This window comes from Pelecanus crispus, chromosome 7, assembly GCF_030463565.1.
Source record: "Pelecanus crispus isolate bPelCri1 chromosome 7, bPelCri1.pri, whole genome shotgun sequence".
NCBI classification, from domain to species: Eukaryota; Metazoa; Chordata; class Aves; order Pelecaniformes; family Pelecanidae; genus Pelecanus; species Pelecanus crispus.
The window spans coordinates 43,376,689-43,389,197 of record NC_134649.1 but is presented as its reverse complement, the minus strand read 5'-3'; the positions used below and the strand labels follow the sequence as shown (position 1 = coordinate 43,389,197).

At 52.3% G+C, this 12,509-nt stretch overlaps 1 protein-coding gene across 1 annotated transcript in view; it reads left to right on the top strand.

Annotated features, from left to right (window-relative positions):
* Positions 1-3,152: 3,152 nt before the first annotated feature.
* The window catches only part of PRICKLE2 (prickle planar cell polarity protein 2), a 109,133-nt gene continuing 99,776 nt past the window's right edge, over positions 3,153-12,509 (top strand). The window contains exons 1-2 of the mRNA XM_075714364.1: positions 3,153-3,194; positions 3,529-3,614. Of these exons, the coding sequence (XP_075570479.1) occupies positions 3,153-3,194; positions 3,529-3,614 (128 nt within the window). The remainder of the gene's footprint in view (positions 3,195-3,528; positions 3,615-12,509) is intronic.

Below are 12,509 nucleotides of genomic sequence, written 5' to 3'. Positions count from 1 at the left end.
TCCCTCTCACAGTGCGTGAACGGAGAAAGCTGGGGTTTAAACTGGCTTAGTCATGAGAGGGGCTGGAAGAAGTGTCATCTCTAGGCAGGTTTGGTTGAAACAGAAATGGGAGGGGAAGATGACGTACAAGCAATTTAAGTGACAGCAGAAACAATAATTTGTCAGACAAACTGTCTGGCATATATTATCCGTGTGTCTCTGCCCTGAGCCTATTTGACAGCAGTATCTGACACCCCCCCACCCCCAAGCTGAGTTTGTCTCCTCTCAAGAGGAAGATCTACATGTTTATAAAAACAAAAATATAAAACCCCCTTTTGAAAGCACCTCTCGTGTTAGCACAGGTAGGGCTGGATCTGTGTTGCTGTCCCCTGCCCGCCCAGCCATGCCGGGATGTGTGCATCACCCCCTTTGAACATGGTGAGAAGAAGGGAGTGGGAGTTCATTTCCTGAGAGATCTTTACCCTCGGCAGCTTTTCTGGGGGAGGAAAGAGAAGGGAAGTGTTCAGGCCAGTGAGGTAATGTCTCCCCTCCCTTTCCCAAATACATCCCAGAGACGATGTTCTGGCCCGTCTGTTTCCTTATGTAGATGCAGCGTCTGAGCATCCCTAAAATGTGGATCGAGTCCTCCTGACTAGCCCTTCATTTGCCCTGGATGTCTTGAGCCAGAGGGAAACTGCTGTCCCCGTGAGATATTTCGATGCCTAGGAGTCACCAAGGACCTGACTCCATTGGGGTCTGAATATTTTCGTGGCTCTGGGTGTACGTGATTTCCCCAGATCGCCCTCCGGGCTACCCCAGGGCAGAAGCAGTGAGCACCCCTCTTATCTGCAGCTTCTGCACTCCCGGGCTGAGCCCTCCTCTGCCCTCTCCTTTTGAACACGCGGGCGCAAGTCTTGATGCCCAGAGCCTTCCCTGCCTCTTGCCTGTGTGTTGAGGAGTTGCCCACCAGCGTCTGCAGTGCCTGCTGAAATGGGGCTGGAAGATACAAGCCGTGTAGGGCGGCAGGCAAGTTTGGTGGCCCCATGGACAGCTTGGGATGGAGGGAGGGGACCAACTTGCCTTGTTTTAAGAAGCAATTTAGGACCTGCCTCTTCATCAGAAGACTGGAGCCGTGATTCAGCACAGCCACACCTCCAAGGAATTTACCCTCCAACTTTGACTTACTTTTGCTGTTTTAAACTTATAGCAGATGTCCTTACCATCCCTGTTATTGAGGGCACACAGCATCTCTTGCAACAGCAAAGCAATTAAAAAGGATTTGCAGGTCACCTTTAAAGCATCTCCCACAGCACGTTGAGTCTTGTTATAAGTCCTGTATCCAATAATGCTTTTATTTCAGCAGTTTTAATTGGAGTTTTAAATATTCTGAATCTTATGCAAGGCACCCAAAGTGCTGGAGAATTTCAGGCCCTTTCTTGCACGATGTGCGTTCCCTGAAATCCCCTTGACCTTCAGTAGAGATAACAGTAACTCAGCACCCTGATATTACTGTATCTGATATTAGATACATATAGGTAGGGATGTTTTAATCCGAGGTCAAACCCCAGCCTGCCGGCAGTTGCCCACCATGTGATGAAACATGTATGTATTTGAAGAGCTTGCCTCCTCCCCTGAGAGTTTCTAACATATGTGTGCATTTGTATGAGCTGGAAACTAGGAGAGAAACTGAGAAGGAAAATGATGAAGAAATTTGGCAGAAGGGAGCAATGGAGGGAAGCTGGAGTGTTTTGGAAGGGTAAAAATATTGTAAAAATAGCAATCACAGGAAAACAGAGCAGGGATGTCAATATTTTCCCACTGACATGAAGAAAGCCTATGAAAAAGAAAATTTTCTCCACGATAAAATTCCCTGTTTGTTCATTTTTTTTTAAGAAAGCCCAACAATTATGAGAGGAAAGAGTGAAAATCTCCCTGAAACTTTTTGCCTGAGACTCTTCAAAAGGCAGCCACACAGCTCCCAGCCTCATTTCAGAAGATACAAGTGAAAAATTGACAAAAATGAGAACTGATTAAATGCAAAAAAAAAAATTATCAGAGCGTTACGGTTTTAACCAGCTGTGAGGCAGAAAGGCAAAAGAACAAAGAGGCAGGGAAGGAGGGGAAGGAGATGACAGGATCTGTGAACAACCACAACCACGGGGCGAAGCTGTGAAACGCTAACGGCGAAGCTGCTCCTTCCCCACTGGGGACAAGTTTCCGAGGACCCCTGTGCTCCGCAAAGCGTGTCTGCTGCTCCCCCTTCTCCCCGTGTTTCATTTTGCTCTGCCTCGTGCCAGATGTGCTGTTGGATTGCAACCCCCCAGGGGTGCGGGCTGGTTGTTGGCCATGGGGGGCCCTTTGTAGCGCATTGTAGAACTGACAAGAGCAGGCTGATGCACGGGCTGCCCCGCGGCTCCCGGCCCCACGGCTCCTGGCCCCATAGCTCCAGGACACTTGGCTCCCAGCCCCGCTGACCCACGTGTAGCTCCGGGAGGACCGTGAGCTCCGGGGGTGTAACAGGTGCTTCGTGTCCTGGCCCAGAATCTCACGCTGCAAATATATCGCACATGACTCTATTTCTCCTGCACCCTGCTAGTGTTTGCGGACTAAATCTGTTCTCCGCGGAGAGGAACAGAAGCCCAGCAGGAACCCGGGCTGTTTGCTCCCTGCTTTTGCTTATGCCAGCAAAAGCCCCCCGCGCAGCGCAGGCTGCGACGCGCTCCGAGCCGTGACTTCAGCGCGTTGCCCCTTCAGCGCTGCGGAATCCCATCGCTGCTCCTTGGGAGCTCAGGGTTTTTATTAACGCTTGTTTTATTACGCTTGCGCTACACCGCCGGGCAGAGCTGGCCGAGCGCCGCGCTCCCGAGCGTGGCGGGACAACAACCAGCGCCGGGAAGGGCCCGGGGAGGGTCGTTAACTCTGAAGCGGAGTGATGACAGCCGGCGCTGCGGTGCGGCGGGGCTCCGGGAGCCGCCGGCCCGGGGCGAGCCGGGGCAGGGGGTGGGGGCCGGGCTCTCCCGGGGCGGTGCCTGCCGGGCCGAGGGGCGGGCTGAGGGGGCGGGAGCGCGGCGCGGCGGAGGGGCGGCCGCCGGGGGGGGCGGGCCGGGGCGGCCGCTGCCGCTGCCGCGCACTCGGGCTGGGCTGCGCTGGGCTCCGCGGAGCGCGGCGCTGCCATGTTCGGCCGCGGCTCCCGCAAGCGGCTCTCCGGCCGGTCGGTGAGTGCTGGGGGGGGGGGGGTCCTCTCTTCGCCCCCCGTCCCGTCCCGTCGGGGTGCGCACCCCCGCCCCAACCTGCGGCTCCGTCCCGCCGCCCGCCTGCGCCCCCGGGGCGGTGCGTGTGCTCCCCCCGCCGCCCCCAAGCGCCCCTTTCTCCGGGCGCGTCCCCCCTCCAGCCCCGCCGTGCCCCCTCCCCGCCCCTTCTGCCAGCCGTGCGGGTACCCCCCCGCCCCCGGGCGTGCCCCCCACCCCTCGGTGCGTGCCCCCTGCCCCCCAGGCTCCCCCCTGCCCCGCAGCTGGGGGGCTGGCGCTGACCCTCTGCGGTTTGTTGCAGCTGACGGCGTCGGGGGAGCCGGAGCGGGGCCAGCCCTGCACCACCTGCGGGGACCAGTGTCCCGGCTTCGCCCTGCACAAGTGGAGGTAAGGCCCGGCGGGACCCCCGGCCCCCCGCCCCGACCCCCCAGGGCAGTGGGACCCCGATGCATCTCCCTCCGTCTCCCCCTTCGCAGGGTTTTGTGGCCCCCTCCCAGCCCCGTGCACGTTCAGGGTGCAGATGGGGCTTTTTTTGGGGAGCGCTTGTGTCGGTCGGAAAGCGTCGCCCACCCTGGCTGGTGGCTCTCGAGACACGGGTGGGTTTCTCAGCCTCGCCGAGCGGCACGTAGGTGTGCCTGTGCCGCGCAGGATCCAGACCCGGGACTGGGGTGACTAGTTTGCTAATTACCACCTTGCCGCAGGTCCGCTCCCCGCTGCGGTCGGGGGCTCGTCCTGCTGCCCCGGGTCGTGCCGGGGGCTGAAGTTGCCCTCGCCCGGCGGCTAGGGTGGGGTGGGAAGTGGGGATCGGGGCAGAAGGGGATCTGGGTTGTTTGCACCAAACTGCTGCGTGAAACTCCTGCCTCTCCCGTGACCCCGCGATGGGTTTATCCCCTCTCGGTGATGCCAAGCAGAGATTTAGCTATTAAAATGGATGGGGTGCGTGTAAGAATGGACAAGTATTTTTGGCTATTTCTGTTGCGTCTCTTTACAAAATGGAAGGTGCCGGTGCCTACGAGGCACCGCGAGCCCTGGCCCCGTGCTGGATCAGCCCCTTCTCCCCTCCCCACGTCGTGCTGTCTAGAAATGAGTTCCTGCTCATGGGCGATCTGGGACTTGGCGATATTAAATCCGGGCTGTGGGCTCTGGAAGCTGGTGCATAGACTTAGTAGGCCAGGGAGCCCTCGGTGACCTTTTAAACTTGTTTTATAGGGTATACCCTTTTCTCCAGCATCTGCCGCGCTCGGCCCTCCTCCCGGCTTCCGCCCTACTTCTTGGAGCTGCGTCTCAGCAGATTAAAGCACGGGTTCAGAGCGAGGAGGGGGATTGATTTATTCGCATTGAGTTGTATCTTAAGCTTCAGCCTCGCAAATCATCGTTCCCGCTGGCATTTGCTCCGAGGTGTGGCGGGACGGGGACCGTGGGCTGAGGTCTGCCCCGAGGGATGCGCGGCAGCAGGTTGGGCTCGCCGCGGTCCTCCAGCCTGGCCCTCCGCAGGTGCCAGTGGCACGTCCGAGTGCACCATGTGCCACCTCAGACCTTCAGAAGGTGAAGGTGTCTCCTGGGCTGCAGGAGCCGTGGTCTCCTGACACCCTCCCCATAATCTGAATCTGCCACGTGTGCGTTAGTAGATGTATAAGGTCACCCCGAGTTGTCTTCTTTTCAGGGCTTATAAATGTTTTCCCGAGCTGTCCCAGGTTTCCTTGCAGCTGAAGTTTGGGGTAGCAGGCGTTGTCGCAGAGGCGCTTCATGATGCTGAAAAGTGTCAAGGTGAACTTTCAGCTGTAGGATAAGAAGAAAAGGGGTGGTCACTAAAACTATTTCTCCTCTGTTCCAAGGGCTTATGAGGTGCTGTGGTTTGAGTTTTGTTATGTCAGAGGGTGCAGCTATGCAGCAGCTTTTGAAGAATTAGGTGAATTTTGATAGCATCCCATCGAAGGCCAAATGGCCCAGCAGAAGAGGTGCCCAGCTACCTGGGGAGCGTCAGGTGAGCGGTGGTGTCGCAGCTCCGTTCGGGTTGTGCCCTCTGCACCGGCACGCCGTGCCTCTCGCGCCGGATCCTGCGAAACCCTGCGTGCAGGAGGAGGTGGAGCAGGAGGCTCCAGCCTGCCAGGACCACCCGTAGCTGTCTCCTGGCTGCCCTTTTCAGAGGGACCCCGGATCCAGGCGAGGATTTTGGCTAAAACTGACCGTTCCAGCAGCCTTTTCTCAGGAAGGAAGGGGTTACCTCCCCCGGGACAGGAGAAGGATGGGGCCCTGCGGGTATGGGTGGGGGTCAGCCCCAGGGGCATTGCAGCGTTACACCAAGTTACCTTACCCCCGGACTAGACAAGCCGGGAGCCCTCCTGCACAGGCATTCAGATTTAATTGCCTTGACAGAAGAGTAATTAGGCAATTAAGTAAAGGCAACCGATTTGCCAGAACACAATAGAGAGGAAGCACGTTCATTTTTTACTAGCCAGTGGTCTATTAATGCCAGGGACGTGTAAGCAGGCAAACTAGTAATAGTAGTTTTGTAGGTTGAAAATACGCTCGGGAGCCCGTGGCCTCTGCGCACGGGGCGGCGTAGCCAGCTCCTGCTGGGGATGCTCGCCGACACCTTAACGTGCAGAGTGAGATTGGAAGAAAACAAGGGTTTGCAAGGAAAGCCGCAGCTTAAGGATACAAACCCAGATCAATTAACCACTAGAGATTTGTAAGTCTTTTTATAATCCTTTAATAGCAGAGTTTTGCTGATAAATGTAAATGGGACTTTTTTGCTTCAAAGATGGGAACCGGTGATACGCTGTAGGGAGAAGGAAAAGAATTTATAAGCTTGCAGGCACTGAAACCATTGCTGATACAGGCATTGTCGTATATGCAATTATGCAGGACTCTGCATTTTCTAGTTACCTGTGATTTTAGGTGTGATCTGGGCAGCTGCTCCATCAAGCAGGCAAATTGCTTTGTTAGATGCCAAAGATTTCTGTGCCTGTAGGTTCCCTTAAAAGCCACTTTTCTCAGATGGGGAGATGGCTTTGAGTGTTGGTTGAATTTATCATTCCTGGAAGCACACGCATACTTCCTGAGCCAGGGAAACCACTCGAAAATAGATTGTATTTTCTGCAGAACTGTTTTCTTTTCAGAATAAAACCGGTCTCTGTACTGTAGGTGATGTGCAAAAAGAAGATGAAAGGCGATTGCTAAGTAATTAAAAAATGTCCCTGGTTTTAGAGTTTGTTTTTGAATCTTCTTAATTTTGCTCTGAAATTACAATCTCAAATAAGTAGTGAGTGAATTATCCTGTGAAAGTGTTGGCATGTTTAATACTATTTTGGTGGAAGCAAAGAACTGAAAACACCCTGTGTTACAGACACAGCTAAACGGGAGCCCGCTGCCTGTGTCTTATCCCCTCCAAGCTCTCGGACCTCCTGCGTGCCACAGAGCTCTGCCTCTTCTTGTAAGGCAGAAACTCAATTTTCAGTTCTAAATCATCTAGCCCTGAAGAGGAGAAAGTAAGTGGTTTGTCTGAAAAGGCTGAAGATCAAATTCCATCAACCTTGGGCGTGAAGTCTGCGAGGACGCGGCTATCAAACTATAACTGGTACAATCCCCAGTTTCTCATGGCCTGAACAGCAAAATGACTCCTTCCTCTAACCGCATCGCTTTCTTTTATGGTAGGTTGTCAGTAAAGTACGTAAGGACTGAAAAGTTCATCTGTGTGGGCTGCGGTCTGGAGGATGGAAATTGGGTGTACGTAACAAAATCCTCATTAATACAGGTCGATACTTGAGAGGTGGCTTTGTGTGGAAAAAGTGAAATCAAATTCAATAAAAATCTCCCAACTCCTTAGGAGCCCAGTTGCTGTTTTCTAATCAGATCTGCATTACATTAAACTGTGTGCCATTCAGCTTGTTAACAAGCTTTGGCATTAAATAAAGCTGTCACTGGAGTTCGGTGAATGAATAGCCATTAGGAGTGTCTTTTGCATAATGTCTTGCAGAGAAAAGCCTGCGAGGGAGGTGGTCCATGAGGAGGGAAGGGAAGGGAATTTATAACCTAGTCCTTGTGCAATTAGTGTGAATATGCAAACCTTAAAGGTGACAAATGGTTGGCAGCTCCAGGAAGGGAGCGAGTGGCTTTTGCTGCTGTTAAGCCTACTGTGAAGAACTAATTTCGGATTTACTCTGGGTGAAGTAAAATTACAGCCTTAGTACGGTATTTAAAATAGCGGATCCTTCGTGTTGGGAGATTGGCATGTGTTTAGCACACAGAGGCATGGTTTGTTTGCTGCTTGAGAAAGCCTTGCAAGAAACGATACTCTTGCAATTCAGCAGACAGCCTTGCTGTTCCCTGCTCTCTACCTTCTCCAAAACCACCAGCTAAACCATAGATGCCGGACACCTAAATCTCAAGACCGTGTTTGAGCTCTGGTTCGAGGAGGGGGGATGTTCCACCAGGTTTGCAAAGCCTGCAGAGGCAGTGGCATGCGGCTGATTTCAGAGGGAAGGCATTCAGATGCTGTGACAGATAAGATAATTTTAAAAATAGTGTCTGAAAACCTTTGGAGAAGTCTTTGTTGCCATAGTTATTCTCATTTGCAGAAGCATTTAAATAACGGTAATAAACATGACATAAAGACAAAGACTGGCTTACTGGGTTTTTCGTTTCAGCGTGAGATTGTGTTTTACATCTTTTCCTGGAGTCTCTTTTTTCTGGCATATGCTGTGTAATCTTTGTCCCTTGAAAGCACGCCTTGGTAGGGAAGAACTCTGCTTCTCTTCATGCATCCCTGTCACACATCACGGTCTTAATGTCAGCAGTGTGTGTTTGTACAGCACAAAATGCCTGCCCTTACCTTCCAGGGCAACTACTTATGTGACCGTTGACTTCATATTCAGTAATATTCCATATTAACAAGTGAAGTTTTGCTGCATACAATTGTTTTGAGCGTTTATTTGTTTCCGTAACTCTGCATCTCGCTATAATCTACTGTGGGCAGTCCCACAGAAGTCTGATCACGTCTGGCCTCATTGGATCTGGGAGCATCTGCAAGGACAAACTTTCCAGCTTCCCAGGAGAGACCACCTGGAGATCTCAGATGATACAGGATCAGCCCAAAGGGTTGCGATTGACCACTGGATCACAAAAACCTACGGACAAGGCTAAGCCGATGGACAAGGAAAGAGAGATGTGTGTTGTGAGATGGTGACCTGGTAAACGAGGTGGTTGACCAGAAGCGCAGAGATATCTGAGGTTGCTGGGTGATGGTGGATAGGTCGCTTTGCAACTCCTTTCTTCTGCCTTGTTGACTGTAGGCAGGGAGTTGCTAGAGGCAGTGGATGTTTATTTTCTTCATGTGTTTGTCCGGTTCCCAGTGCTCTGGACATTATCTGCTCGTGCGTGGCGAGCAGCGGACAGGACTGGCCGTGCAATGAGAAACTCCCCATGCGTTTGCAGCCTCAGTCTGCGTTCGCCTGGCGCTGGCCCTGCCCGCAGGAGGGACATCCCAGCAGGCACGCGTACGCATCCCAGGGCGCGTTTGGGTCTCCGGTTTGATGCCTAGTGCCTCATCCAGAGAGCAGAAACAATAATATTTGTAATGCAGCACGTGAACAAATAACACTGAATTCTGAAGCATTTGTTTCTGCTTTCCAACAAAAAAAAAAGTACAGATTATTGCTTCCATATGTTTTCAGCATTTTTCGTAGGTTATGTGTCTTTCATACACACGCTCCCAGCTTTTCCTTTTCATGAATAACATGCTTTGTGCCTCTCTCCTTTAGGATTCAGATATTCCACACTTCTTGCATGTTTATTTGAAAGGCTTTGGAGATGTGAGAATAGCAATACCTTATCTTGAATGGGCTTATGCTCACATCGCTGCCGCGGTGAACTGCACTGGACCCGGTGGGTTTTATCAAGTTTTTAATTTTGCAACGGGGAACCTGCTGCAATAGGCAGAACTCAGCTGGGGCGGTCCGTCCCAGTGCGGTCCATCCCACTGCTCCGGAGGTGAGTCCCTGAGGGACCACCGAGGGGAGAAGCAGGCTGCTGTCCCCAGGGGACCTGTGCCTGTCCCCAGGGATGGGCAGGAGTCGCCTGTGTCCTGAGGGAAGATGCTGTTGTCCTGGTGGAGGGGATGCAAAAAAAAAAAAAATCAAGGGTGGGTTTTGTCTGCTGATTTTAAAACCTTTCACAAATGGATTGGTATCGTTAGCTTGTTTTTAATGCTTTTGGTTTTCTTGGGGTGTTTTGTTGTTGTTGTAAGCAGTTGAGAAAGGAGAGTCGTTCCGTGCCAGGTTACTCATTGACACAGTCAGTGTCCTTCAGCCTCTGTGCCCAGGGTGATTTGGGATGGGCGGCTGCTGTGCGCACTGAAGCTCAGGAGGATGCTGGAGCGTGCACTTTGCCTGGCATAAATGACTTCAGCTGTCCTATTTACTTACACCTGTGAGACTAAGCACTTGTGTAAGCGTTTGAAAAATCGGGGTCTACTTTTTCTTTGAGTTCTCAAGCGCTGTGGCAGTAGGGAAAGAGCAGGGTGACTAGGGATGGCTCGTGTGCTGCCGCCGTTCCCACGGCATCTCTGCTGAGGGGCAGCCAGGCAGCATCAGGGTGGGAATTTGGGTGGGCTTGAGAGTAGGGATCCCCATGAGGTTTTCAACTTTGTCCTGCCCTGGGACAATCTATCTTGATATGCGTCGAGCACACAGTTGCATTTAAGGGACTCCCAACCAGTTCTTTGGCCTGTCCCTTCCACGTCTTCATGCCCTGCTGCTGAAACAGCACTTAAACCAGCCAAGACTGATAAGGTATCCTGTTTGTGTTGGCTGGGAGACACGACATCCACTTTAACAGAGCATTACAATATTGGAGGCAGTGTTGTCCCTGGCGAAAAGCCTAAAATAAATTCTTTAATTTTTTTGTATGCGATGTACAAAAGAGCAGGTGAGGTATGTACTTGTATCCGGGCAAGCCCGGGGAGCCTGTTTGAAATCCTTTACAAGCCACTCAGGATTGTATTGCAAGAACTCAAAGGAGTTTGAGACACTTCTTGATTAAATTTCAGCTGAACACAGAGTCCTAGTCTGCAGCTGCTGTAACTGGAGTTGCTCTGCTGCTGGGCTCTGCCCCGCTCCATCGCAGCCAAGCTGCCGGCAAAAGCCAAAAAAGCAGAATTTCTCCTAGAGAAAGTGCAGCATGGGTACATTTTCTGTCTGTTTTGAAGCAGCCTTGTGCAATTCTAGTTTTATGAATGGGGTGAAAAACCACTAATAAGGTCTTGCGGGTTTTGGGCTGCCTTGGGGGGTTTATTCTGTTTCTGGAGTGATCGTGAATGACACCAATGATGGAGGGGGCAGAGCGAACAAACACTAAATTCTGACTTTACCTGATATTTTACTCCTAGACTAAACAAATCTTTTTAAAAGTTGGTCGTTTTTTTTTTTTTTTTTGCACTACGTTTTTGGAAAAATAGCTACAGCTGCTTCTTGGTATGCAAAGAGTGAAATGTTACCTGCGTGGTGTGAGCAAGCGGGGTTTGCCATCCTGAAGGCAGAAGGATGGCCTGAGCGCTTTCCCGGCTCCTTGGCCGTGGGGATGTGCTGCCGTGTACCGGCAAAGCACAGCTCCCTGACGGAGCCTTTCGGGATGGAATTGCCCAAGACAGACCTGCAAAACTCAGAAGTGGGGTGGATTAGCTTGCAGTGGGGATCTCCTTCAAGCAAACAGCGGTTGGTGCTGGAGGCTGCATTTATGGATTTGGGTGCTGCGTAGGGTGTGATTTAGTGGGACAGGGTGAACTGATTTAACAGTTCAGCGCTGCTGGATGCGGAAGGTCCTGCGCTCCCTGTGCATCCCCCTGAGCCCAGGGTAGTGGGTGAAATTGGTCACTGAAGCCTCCACTGAGCTGGTGCAAGGAGAGGGGGAGAGAGAAGAGGTGAGGGATGAAGGGTCGCGCATCGGTCCAGCGGCACGCAAAGCTGGGCTGTCACCCCTGCCCTCAGCATCCCCATCCACTTCTTGGGTTTTGCTGCCCTGCTGCAGCCTCAGCCCTCTCAGTCCTCCTTCCCGGCCCCGCAGGAGTGTGCAGAATCCATTTTCCCTGCAGGATGCATCCCACTGACCCCCCAAAGCCCCGGAGAGTGTGGAGCCCCAGCAGCTGCGATCGCCCGCCCAGGGCGTGCGGCACGTGTTCAGTGGGGAGGGAAAGCTCCTACTCCTTTAATAGAGGGTTTGCAACAGGCCTTTGTCGCCAGCGCAGTGCGGCGTGAAAGAAAAAGCTCCTGGCCACCGGTCTGGAAAGACAGACAAACTGGGTGGGTAAAGGCTGGTACCCGAGATCCTCAGCTGGAGGGGGACGGGGCACAGCTATTCGGCCGACGCCTGCCGAGTGCTGCCCTCCTCTTTGTTGCTCTCCGCTGTAGAGGGCTGTTCAGCGTTTTCAAGAGTTTTCCTTGGGTTTTGTTCCCTTTCTGTTTGCCTTTAAAAAGTCAATCTGCAGTCTTTTATTTTTTTTCAAAGACATTCTTCCCCCCCGCCCAGTAATCCATCCTCATTACACCAGTGAGTCACTCTTCAAATAATCAATTGCATTTTCATTGTCTGGCTTGTAAGTCTATCACCGAGCTTAAGGACGGGCCGATAGTATCAGCTGAGACCTTTGGCAGATGGTTTTGCAATTCGTGATGCTCATTTGGATATTTGCTTTTTTCTCCGATGAATAATCTCCCGACCGTGGTGGGGGAAAGCCAGGCTGGGGACACTTCCCCGTGCGCGCAGCATCTCTGCGGTCACTATCTAATGTCGGAGGAATTTGTAACATTAGCAGAATTGTCTGATGCGAGGAAAACTAATTTTGGGGTATTGCCACAAGCATGGCTGTGAAGAGCCTTTTTCTCATGGGCTGTCGTGTCCTCGTGGGCTCTGGACGTGCATCAGTGCAGCCCCGAAGCAGCCGATGGCCAGAGCCTTTCTCAGGTTCATCAATGCTAGGGCTGAGAGGCGTATATAAAATTCAGGGTGCTCCTCTCTGCTGCTGGAGAGGCTGTTTCTTCCTCTGTGTGTGGCTCTGCTCTCCGCAGGGCCCTGATGCCAGAGCTTAACACTTCAAGAGCTACATATTACAATTATTATTCTTACCGCGGAGGGAGGCACTTTATACTCGGCCATCGCGGCAAATATTTCATCCCCTATCAGTTGCCCTCGTGCAGATGCTGCCGCCGTGGTGGTAAAAGACATAATGGCTGCTCTCGCTGATAAGGGGAGTATATAAATATAATTATTGAAATCCCTACGCAGAGC